Source organism: Solanum lycopersicum, chromosome 11, assembly GCF_036512215.1.
Source record: "Solanum lycopersicum chromosome 11, SLM_r2.1".
Classification (NCBI taxonomy): Eukaryota; Viridiplantae; Streptophyta; class Magnoliopsida; order Solanales; family Solanaceae; genus Solanum; species Solanum lycopersicum.
The window spans coordinates 50,052,045-50,064,459 of NC_090810.1; the positions used below are offsets into that span (position 1 = coordinate 50,052,045).

Below are 12,415 nucleotides of genomic sequence, written 5' to 3' on the forward strand. Positions count from 1 at the left end.
ACATATCGATTTATCGCATTTAAAATTACGCAATACTTCTAAAGTAACCAACTTTTGCAAGGCTCTCAAATGGGCATTGCATAAATAATTTGACTCTAATAAGTAATAAGAAGAACAATTCTTAATGATATTGTCAACAACCATTACATTCAGTTTGAAAAGGCCCTCATTGAGGTATCCCTTTCATATGAACATCTCATTCTTAATTATTACAAATTTATAACTAACTAGGATACACTTAAAATTGTTCTTAATGAGTAGTGTAGCTAAATTCTTCCTTATAGTAGGGATATGCAGAACACTATTCAAAGTCAACACCTTGCCAGATGTCGTTTTCAACATTACTCTCCTAGTTCCTTCTATCCTTGTTGTTGTTGTGTTTCCCGTTAACAAATCTTCATCGTACTTATCATGAGTGTAGGTTGCAAAGGCTTCTTTGACAGAACAAATATGTGGAGTGGATCCTGATTCGAGAAACCGATCCTTGGGATTTCCAACTAAGTTACACTCTGAGATCATTGTTCACAAGTCATATGCATTTTCTATCTCTTGCATGATGTTTGTTTGACTTTTTCCTTTGCCTTTGTATTTGTCATTGTCCTTTCTTGGATCTTGACAGTCAGAAGACTTATGACCAGCCTTACCACAATAGTACAACTTGCCCTTGAGTTTCTTCTTGGCATGTTCTTACTTGTATCCATTGTACTTCTTTTTTTTGGTCTTCGGTAGGATCCTCTTCAACAATAATAACTCCAATTATTTTCGAACTATTACAAGACTTCTTTTCGGCTATTTTATTATCTTCCTTAATCTTGAGACGAATTACAAGATCTTCAAGCTTCATTTCTTTATGCTTGTGCTTTAGATAATTCTTGAAGTTGTTTCATGAAGGAGGTAGCTTCTCGATCATTGCAGCCACTTGAAAAGCTTCATTTCCATTATCTTCATCAATCAGATCATGGAAAATAAGTTGAAGTTCCTGCACTTGTGATCCAACAGTTTTACTATCTACCATTTTATAGTCTAAAAACTTTGAGACCACAAATTTTTTCAAACATGAATCTTGTCACGACCCAAATCCGGGCCGCGACTGGCACCCACACTTACCCTCCTATGTGAACGAACCAACCAATCTAAACCTTAACATTTCAATATAATATCAACAGAAAGTAATGCGGAAGACTTAAACTCATTAATAAAATCAATAACTATTATTATCCCCAAAATCTGGAAGTCATCATCACAAGAACATCTATGATCAAATTACTAAACTAAGAGTATTCTAGGAGCTAAAACAAATAAAAGCTAGTCCATGCCGAAAGTTCAAGGCATCAAGACTTGAAGAAGAAGATCCAGTCCAAGCTAGAAGCGTTAGCTCACCCTGAAGATCCGGTGTGACGAAGACTGGCTAGAATTACTGTTGTGTTGAAGACGATGGCACGTTTGTTGCACTCCACAAATAACAAAGAAGAAAACAATAAAAGCAGGGGTCAGTACAAAACACGTGTACTGAGTAGATATCATTGGACATCTTTCAAGATTCATTATCTTTATTTCTCTTGTGTCGGTACGTGACACTCCGATCCCCTAAATCTATGTGTCGGTTCGTGACACCCGATCCCCTAAATCTACGTGTTGGTTCGTGACACCCGATCCCCTAATACTACGTGTCGGTTCGTGACACCCGATTCCCTAATACTACGTGTCGGTTCGTGACACCCGATCCCCTAATTCTACGTGTCGGTTCGTGACACCCAATCCCCTAATACTACGTGTCGGTTCATAACACCCGATCCCCTAATTCTACGTGTCGGTTCTTGACACCCGATCCCCTAATCTCCTTCCATCAATTCATCAAGTCTTATTTCTTACCAAGGCATCATCAATCCCATTATTTTAGTTCATCACGCCTTCTTTTATACCAAGGCATCATAAATCCCATTATTTTAGTTCATCACGCCTTATTTTATACCAAGGCCACATTATTAGCAAAGAGATTAGGATTTTGCAAGATTTGGGATTCAATAACTTCATCATGCTTATGTAATCACAATTATATAATTATATTCATGCAAGCATACAATTAAGCACAAAGTAGGGTTTACAATATTATCAATACATATCATTCTCTATTAAGAGTTTACTACGAATATCGTAAGAGAAACCATAACCTACCTCCACCGAAGATTAGTGATCAAGCAAGCAAATTTTTCTTCAAAGCTTTGTGTTTCCCCTTCTCGATCGTCTCTCTCTCTATCGATTCCCTTCTCTCTTTTTCTGTTCTTTTCTTTTTCTTATTCCAACCCTCTTTCTTTTACCCTAATTAGTATATAATTAAGAATAAAAGATGGCAATGATGCCCCACTAATTAACTTAAGGTTACTTCTTTTAACCCCCAAGTAATTAGACTTATTAACATTAACCCACTAACTTTATAATTAAGGCAAGAATAGTCAAAAACGTCCCTTAAAACGTATCAAGAAATCCGACCCGGACTGGGATTGCGCGACCTGTGACGGGCCGTCGTGCCTGCGACGGTCCGTCCTGCAGGTCGTCGCAAAGTTCAGAGACACAAATTTCCACCAAGGGTCTGTGACGGTCCGTCACACCTGTGACGGTCCGTCCTGCCATTTCGTTACGAAGTTCAGAGAGTCGATTTTCAGTACCTAATTTTTAGTTTTTCTAAGTGTTTTGAAATGAGACCCTGCGACGGCCCGTCGTGCCCATGATGGTCCGTCGTTGGGTCCCTCGCCTCAGCCTATTTTTCCAGAATAAAATCTGCTGCTCAAAACGACTAAACAGGTCGTTACATTAACTCAGTCCAACCTTGGGTTGTTATTTCTATTATCTCGTATGTTACCAATTTATCATAAATTTCTCTTTTTGTATCAGTATTAAGATTTTTTAATATATAAAGCAATAATATCGTATATTCATCATCATCATCAATTAGATATGTAGTCATCTTATTTATTTTTGCTAAAAGTTTTATTCCTTCCAAGCTCTTAATGGATTATACTTATTTATTATGAAATAATAATGATTTAATAATCATCTCGTCTAGTCACTACTACAGCTTCTGCTTTGATTAGTTATTCTAACAGCGCCTCAACTTTGTTTACTCCCCTAAACGGCCTTCTTGCCTACCGGTTTCAACCTTAGGATAGCATAGTCTGGGCATACTTATTCGAAGAATATTTCTGTAGCAAACCTTCTAAAGATGCTTATTAGAGCATTATTAAGTCATGATAAACAATTATAATCAACAAGAGATTTTCAGGAATAAATAAAATTTAGCTACTCATAAATTTAAGAGTATATACCTGATTTTGTAGATTTATAGCTTCGGATTTCTCCATAGTTATTAGCTTAATTTGTTAACTAGCTAGCTCTGATACCAATTTTTGGGTGAAAGCGTAAAGAGAGAGTATTCAGAAAGATGAGAGATGTGAGGATGAAGGTGTGTTTTATTTATGAGGAAAGCTCCTCTATTTATACACATAAATTACACCGTCATACTATTTACTTTACATAATTGACCGACAAACTTTTTACATGATTGGCCGACAAACTATTTACTTTACGACTTTTGTACATTTGGCTTTTTTCAGCCGACGCAAGGCGACAAAAATAAAAAGACTCTTACTTTATACATATGGATGATATTCAGCCGACACAACAATACATTTTTTTATCTTTATCCTAAATCAACTGTAGGTATCACATTGTCTTCTCCGTTTCATTTGGAGCATTTGTGGTCTGGATATTTGGTGCTGATAAGTTTGCAATACCTTACTAATAATTCTTCTGAAATAAATCCTTTCTTCAAAGCTCTCGTAGATGGTTGTTCTTCTGGTTGTAACAATGACAAAATCCATCTTTGAACTTCGTCCATATCTGATTTTTTTAATTCTTTGGAGTTTGCATATATCATTACCTGATCTCTTGCATAATAGCTCCAAATAGCATTGCCATTTAAATAATTGTTTGCTAGCTCTTGTATCGTAGCTATACCAATTATTCTTTTATTTGCATAAAAATTAGGTATTTCTACTTTTGGTATCTCATTTTGTTTTTCTATCTCTTCTAGAATAATCATATCTTTTGTTAATCCTATCTTTACCACCTGTATTGGTGATTTTATCTCTTCGTATAATATCTCTGCTGGTGCTGTATAACATTTTATATAGAATAAATTTCCTTTGGTAATTCTTTTATATGTTAGAAATGCTCTATGTAATTCTGGTATTCCGACTATCTCTTCTCCGGTATATGTGTATACTGTATTTAATAGTCCGTAGTTATAACATGTTTTTACTAGGTTGGGGTTGACTTAGGTTGTGCAATGAGTTTGTTATATCCTTGTAGTTTCTGGGTTATATAATCTTCTTCGGGATTTTTAGTTTGTGTAGATCTTGGGTTTAGGTTTAGGTATGTTTGGATTTTGTATATGTTTTCAATGTAAGATTGGGTAATATAGTTATATCTTTTTTTGTCATTTTGTAGGCTTACTGCATAGGTTGATGTTTGTGGTTCTGCTGGTATTTGCATTTGTGGTTTTTGGGTAACTGGTTTTGCAAATAACTGGTTTAAGTTTGTGTTTTTTGGTTTTTCACTAGTTCTTTTACTTATACCTGCAGTTGTATCTGAACAAACATTGTTATGGGTTTTCCGGAGTTTCCCATCATCTCCTTCAATCTCTGGCTGTTTTCCGTCTGTTGTACGACGTAGATCCGCATGTTTTTGGTCATGTTGTTGACCGTTAGCTTTCAGCTCCTTTACTTCTATTTCTATCTTTTCTACTTTTTGGCATAGATTTGTCATCATTGCCAGTAGATCTTTCATCATATCTTTTCCTTGAGAGGCAGTCTGCAATTAGATTTTTGTCAGTTTTTATAGTTTCAATTGTAAATGTAAAATTCAATATATTTAATATCAATCTTCTTATTTCCTTTGTTGTAACTGAATCATCTATCTTTTTCGTTATCCACCATTTTACCTGTGTATTATCTGTTCTTACAATAAATTTTACTGTAAACTATGTATGGTTCGAATGCTAGTAAACATTTATATAATGCAAATAATTCTTTCCTATTTATTTCCCATTTTGTTTGTGCCTCAGTATATGATCCTGAGCAATACCTGCAATGGTGTTCTACCTTTTCTTTGTTATATTTATATTTTAGTACTCCTCCATAACTGTGATCACTTGAATCTGTTTCTACTATATATATGAATGTCTTACTTTCATCAGGAAAATATAATTTTGGTAATTTTTTACATAATTTTTTGATATTTTTTATGTGTTCTTTATCTTTGTTGTCAAAATGATATTCAATATCTTTTTTGAGTTTTTTGTATAATGGTTTTAAATGTTTTGCTAATTTTGGTATATATTCCCTTACTTGATTTACTAATCCTAAGAATGATTGTAATTTCTTTTTTGTATCTATATTTTCATCCATAGTAATTATTTTTTGTACTATGTGAGTTTGCATTTTTATTCCATTTTTATCTATTTGTATTCCTAGAAATTCTATCTGTGGTTTCATAATTTCTGCTTTACTTTTACTTAAACTTATACCTGAGTGTTTAATTACGTGTATAAATTTTTCTAATAATCTTATATGTTCATCTTGTGTTTTAGAATATAATAATATATCATCTATATATATAACACAATTTTCTAGCTGGTTAAAACAGTTATCCATAAAATGTTGATATCTACCTGGTGCATTTTTATATCCAAATGGTAAAACATTCCATTCATAAAATCCTTGATGTACTGTAAATGTTGTTAATTGTTTTGATTCTTCTTCTAGTTTTAGATGGTAAAATCTTGATTTACAGTCAAATTTACTAAAATAGTTGTATCCTTGTATCTGTCTTATTTTAAGTATTTTATTAGGTATTGGATAGTCATATGTTTTAGTTTTAGCATTTAAATTTCTGTAGTCAATAACCATTCTACTTTTACCTCTTTTTTGTTCACTGTGTTTTATTACTATAAATGCTGGGCTTGTATGTTTACTATTACTTTCTTGTATATGATTTTTTTCTAGTAATTCATTTATATGTACTTTAAATTCTTGTAAATCATCAAAGTTATATTTTAAAGGTTTTTGTGTTATTATACTATTTTCATCTATTAGTTCAATTTTTACTTTTGTTTTATGTTTTTCCCATCCTTGTAATGGGTCTTCATTATATAGTTGTTCTAGCTGTTCATTGATTATTTTAACTTTGTCTATTGCAAATATAATGATTTCTAGTTGTGATATTTGTTTTTCACTTATATTTTCCATTTCCTGGTTTATTTTTTCACTACCTGTCACGACCCAAACCGGGTTGCAACTGGCACCCACACTTACCCTCCTATGTGAGGGAACCAACCAATCTAACCTTAACATTTCAATATAATAGCAACAGAAAGTAATGCGGAAGACTTAAACTCATTAAATAAAGACCACTTCATTAACTTCTAAAATTCAACATCTATTATTCCCCAAAATCTGGAAGTCATCATCACAAGAACATCTACGATCAAATGACTAAACTAAGAGTATTCTAAAAGCTAAAAATACATAAGAAGCTAGTCCATGCCGGAAGTTCAAGGCATCAAGACTTGAAGAAGAAGATCCAGTCCAAGCTAGAAGCATTAGCTCACCCTGAATTTCAGATGTAGTAAGACTGGCTTGAATTACTGTTGAGTTGAAGACGATGGCACGTTTGCTGCACCCCAAAAATATACAAGAAGAGAACATAAAAGTAAGGGTCAGTACAAAACACGGGTACTGAGTAGATATCATCGGCCAACTCAAAATAGAAATCAATATATACCAAGTAATATCATAAAATCAACTATGATACTCAACATGTAGCAACAACAAATACTTTATCATTAACAATTACCGTCAAGTTCACACATGAGGACTCAAGCCTCGATACCATACTCATTTGGGAATCATGTTCATTAGATTGAGTATATTAACATCTTTCAAGATTCATTATCTTTATTTCTCTTGTGTCGGTACGTGACACTCCGCTCCCTCAATATTCATTAATCCTCTTGTGTCGGTACGTGACACTCCGATCCCCTAAATCTATGTGTCGGTTCGTGACACCCGATCCCCTAAATCTATGTGTCAGTTCGTAACACCCGATCCCCTAAATCTACGTGTCGGTTCGTGACACCCGATCCCCTAATACTACGTGTCGGTTCGTGACACCCAATCCCCTAATACTACGTGTCGGTTCGTGACACCCGATCCCCTAATACTACGTGTTGGTTCGTGACACCCGATCCCCTAATACTACGTGTCGGTTCGTGACACCCGATCCCCTAATACTACGTGGCGGTTCGTGACACCCGATCCCCTAATTCTCCTTCCATCAATTCATCAAGCCTTCTTTCTTACAAAGGCATCATCAATCTCATTACTTTAGTTCCTCAAGCCTTCTCCCTTACCAAGGCATCATCATTAAAAAGAGATTAGGTTTTTATCAAGATTTGGGATTCAATAACTTCATCATGCTTAATATAATCACAATTATATAATCATGTGCATGCATGCATACAATTAAGCACATAGCAGGGTTTACAATACTACCAATACATATCATTCTCTATTAAGAGTTTACTATAAAAGCATGAAAACCATAACCTACCTCCACCGAAGATTAGTGATTAAGCAAGAAATTCCCAAGGCTTTTGTTCCTTCTTCTCGTTCGATCTTCTCTCTATCGATTCCCTTCTCTCTTTTTCTGTTCTTTTCTTTTTGTTATTCCAACCCTCTTTCTTGTACCCTAATTAGTATATAATTAAGAATAAAAGATGGCAATAATGCCCCACTAATTAACTTATGGTTACTTCTTTTAACCCCCAAGTAATTAGACTTATTAACATTAACCCACTAACTTTATAATTAAGGCAAGAATAGTCAAAAACGTCCCTTAAAACGTATCAAGAAATCCGACCCGGACTGGGATTGCGCAACCTGTGACGGGCCGTCGTGCCTGTGACGGGCCGTCGTGCCTGTGACGGGCCGTCGTGCCTGCGACGGTCCGTCCTGCAGGTCGTCGCAGAGTTCAGAGACCCAAATTTCCACCAAGGGTCTTTGACGGTCCGTCACACCTGTGACGGTCCGTCCTGCCAATTTCGTTACGAAGTTCAGAGAGTCGATTTTCAGTACCCAATTTTCAATTTTTCTAAGTGTTTTGAAACGAGACCCTGCGACGGTCCGTCGTTGGGTCCGTCGCCTCAGCCTGTTTTTCCAGAATAAAATCTGCTGCTCAAAACGACTAAACAGGTCGTTACAATAGATACCAATTTACCCATCGTTCGTCCCCGAACGATCAAAAGAAGGAAAACAAGGGCGAAAAGGAGTACCTGAATCTGTAAACAGATGTGGGTATTTTTCTCGCATATCCGCCTCCTTCTCCCAAGTGGCTTCTTCAACGGGTCGATTCTTCCATTGCACCTTGATGGATGCAATCTCTCTTGACCTCAACTTGCGAACTTCTCTATCTAAAATAGCAACAGGCTCCTCCTCATAAGACAAGTTCTCATCAAGCAAAACTGAATCCCAACGGATAATGTAGTTTCCATCCCCATGGTATCTTTTCAACATCGACACATGGAATACCGGATGTACTCCGGACAGCCCTGGAGGCAAGGCTAACTCATAAGCCACCTCTCCTACTCGCTTAAGTACTTCAAATGGTCCAATGTACCTTGGAGTTAGTTTACCCCTTTTACCAAACCGCATCACCCCTTTCATTGGTGAAACTTTCAACAAGACTTGTTCACCCTCCATGAACTCTAAGTCTCTAACCTTTTGATCTGCATATTATTTTTGTCTACTTTGCGCCGCTAGAAGCTTTTCTTGAATAGATTTCACCTTCTCCATCGAATCCCTCAAGAGATCCGTACCCCAAGGTCTAACCTCGAACGCATCAAACCAACCAATGGGGGACCTACATCTCCTACCATACAATGCTTCAAATGGAGCCATATCAATGCTCGAGTGATAGCTATTATTGTATGAAAATTCCGCTAAGGGTAAGAAGCTATCCCAATGGCCACCAAATTCTATCACACACGCACGAAGCATATCCTCCAACACTTGAATCGTTTGCTCAGACTGACCATCGGTCTGAGGATGAAACGCAGTACTAAGGTGCAACCTAGTACCCAATTCCGCATGCAATGTTTTCCAAAACTTAGAAGTAAACTGCGTACCTCTATCTGATATGATGGATAGTGGAACCCCATGCAATCGCACCACTTCCAAGATGTAAAGTTTGATTAACTTCTCTACATTGTAAGTCACCTTGACTGGAATGAAGTGAGTAGACTTAGTTAACCTATCAACAATTACCCAAATAGAATTAAACTTTCCCAATGTCTTGGGAAGACCAACCACAAAGTCCATTGCAATTCTCTCCCACTTCCATTCAGGAATGGGCATTCTCTGAAGTGTTCCTCCGGGCCTCTGGTGTTCATACTTTACTTGTTGACAGTTTGGACATTTGGCAATGAAATCAACAATATCACGCCTCATTCTACTCCACCAAAAGTGTTGCTTTAGGTCACGGTACATCTTTGTTGCACCCGGATGTATCGAATACTTTGAACTATGAGCCTCTGTCAGAATAGTGTTGATCAAATCATCAACTCGGGGTAGACATACCCTTCCCTTGATCCTCAAAACACATTCCTTATCGATTTGTGCTTCCTTAGCCTCTCCTCGCAATACCTTATCTTGAATTATGCGCAATTTCTCATCATTAGACTGTCTCCCCTTAATCTTGTCAAGAAAAGAAGATCTTGACTCCACACTAGCCAACAATCCTCCCTTCTCATTTACTTCTAACCTCATCAAGTCGTTAGCCAGAGTCTGAACCTCTCTAGCCAATGGACATCTAGAAACTTGCAAGTGAGCTAGACTTCCCATGCTTCCCGCTTTTCTACTTAAAGCATCTGCCACAACATTCGCTTTTCCCGGATGATACAAAATAGTGATGTCGTAGTCCTTCAGTAGTTCCATCCATCTCCTCTGCCTCGAGTTCAAATCTTTCTGAGTAAAGACATACTGAAGGCTACGATGATCCGTGTAGACCTCACACTTAACACCATATAAATAGTGTCTCCATTGCTTTAATGCAAACACTACCGCTGCCAATTCCAAATCATGAGTTGGATAGTTACGTCCATGCACTTTTAATTGCCTTGAAGCATAAGCAATCACATTTTTCTCTTGCATTAGTACTGCACCCAATCCAGAATAGGATGCATCACAATAAACAATGAAGTTCTTATCCTCTACTGTCAAGGTAAGAATAGGTGCGGTAGTCAACAAAGTCTTGAGCTTCTAAAAGCTTTCTTCACACTCGTCCGACCATACAAATGGAACATTCTTCTTGGTCAAGTTCGTCAGTTGGGATGCAATAGAAGAGAATCCCTTGACAAATCGGTGGTAGTAGCTAGCTAACCCAACAAAGCTCCTTATTTCCGACACATTAGTAGGTCTTACCCAATTCTTTACTGACTCAATCTTAGAAGGATCCACCATCACTCCATCCTTAGAAACCACGTGCCCCAAGAAGGACACTGCATCTAGCCAAAACTCACACTTAGAGAACTTGGCATAAAGCTTTTTCTCCCTCAACATTTCCAATACCATTCTCAAATGCTCTTCATGTTCCCTCTTGCTCTTTGAGTATACCAATATATCATCAATAAATACGATCACGAAGAGGTCAAAATATGGCTTAAAAATCCCGTTCATCAAGCTCATGAGTGCAGCATGGGCATTCGTAAGACCAAAAGACATCACGACAAATTCGTAATGCCCATACCTCGTTCGAAAAGCAGTCTTTGGCACATCCGTTGCCCGTATTTTCAATTGATGATAACCGGATCTCAAGTCAATCTTAGAGAAGACACAAGCACCTTGTAACTGATCGAACAAGTCATCAATGCGGGGAAGAGGATACTTGTTCTGTATGGTTACCTTGTTTAGTTGTCTGTAGTCTATACACATTCGAAAACTCCCATCCTTCTTCTTTACAAACAAAACCAGAGCACCCCAAGGAGATGCACTTGGTCTAATAAAGCATTTGTTTAACAACTCTTGAAGTTGGGCTTTTAACTCTCTTAACTCCGCGGGAGCCATTCTATAAGGGGGTATCGAAATGGGGCGAGTACCCGGTTCAAGGTCAATACAGAAATCAATATCCCTATCTGGTGGCATACCAGGAAGATCTACAGGGAACACATCCAGAAACTCACGGACCATCGAAACCGACTCAATCGAAGGTACTTGGGTAGTGTCATCCTTGAGATGTGCCAAGAAAGCTAAACACCCTTTACTAACTATTTTATTAGCACGAAGAAAGGAGATGATACGCACCGGATTGGAAGTGTAGTCACCCTCCCACACTAACGGATCTGTCCCAGGCTTGGCTAACGTCACCGTTTTAGCATTACAATCCAAGATCGCAAATTGCGGAGAAAGCCAAGTCATACCCAGAATTACATCAAAATCATCTATTTCTAAGATAACCAAGTCTACATAAGTATTTCTCCCCACAAAAGTTACAAGACAAGACCTATACACCTTTTCAACTATCACAGACTCACCCACCGGAGTAGAAACACGAATAGGTATGTCAAGCAATTCACAATGTAAATTAAGACCATTAGCAAATACGGAAGATACATAAGAAAATGTGGATCCGGGATCAAATAATACAGAAGCCATGCAATCACAAACCAAAAGATTACCTGTGATGACAGCATCAGATGCCTCCGCTTCAGACCGCCCAGGGAAAGCGTAACAATGGGCCCTATCGTTCGTCTGTCCGTTGCCCCTACCATGTTGTGATGTAGTGGCTCCAGTTTGCCCATCACCTCGGCCGTTTTGGGTACCACCATTTCCTCGACCACCACGCCCTCCAGAAAAATGGCCTCTACCATGACCACCTCTACCTCTAGCTATTGGGGGTCTGTAACTCTGTTTTGGACAATTTCTCCTAATATGTCCAGTCTCCCCAAATCCGTAACACTCTCTGGAGTCAAGCATAGGTCTCTCGGAGAAGTGTTGACCGGTCTGAGGTGGTCCCCCAACTACAGTCTTTAGTGAAGACTGAATTGGTCGGACTGAGTAACTTCCCGAACCCTGTCCTCTAGTGTAAGCACCATTAAACTCACCTCCCTTTCGAAACCTTTTTGATGTCGATGTCGTAGTGAAGTCGTCTGGCTTCACTCCTTCCACTTCTATTACAAAGTCTACCACCTCTTGGAAGGATTTTGCCGTTGCCGCTATCTGTAAGGCCGAAATCCGCAATTCTGACCTCAACCCCTTCACAAACTGGCGAATTCGCTCTTGTGGACCGGGATAATGCACGAAAC

General features: G+C 37.9%; 1 protein-coding gene across 1 annotated transcript; it reads right to left on the reverse strand.

Annotated features, from left to right (window-relative positions):
• Nucleotides 1-883: 883 nt before the first annotated feature.
• Nucleotides 884-4,824, reverse strand: LOC138339455 (uncharacterized). Its single transcript, XM_069291053.1, has 2 exons — nt 4,513-4,824; nt 884-979 (listed from the first exon to the last, which is right to left on the reverse strand). Exons 1-2 carry the CDS (start codon nt 4,822-4,824, stop codon nt 884-886), a joined length of 408 nt encoding a protein of 135 aa, XP_069147154.1.
• Between the last annotated feature and the right edge of the window lie 7,591 nt (nt 4,825-12,415).

Excerpts from the sequence above, each read along its gene's own strand:
- LOC138339455 (XM_069291053.1), bottom strand. The coding sequence starts at position 4,824 with ATGACAAATCTATGCCAAAAAGTAGAAAAGATAGAAATAGAAGTAAAG. Across the intron at positions 980-4,512 it reads CACAAACATCAACCTATGCA|GAACTTCAACTTATTTTCCA; the intron begins GTAAGCCTACAA and ends TCACAAGTGCAG.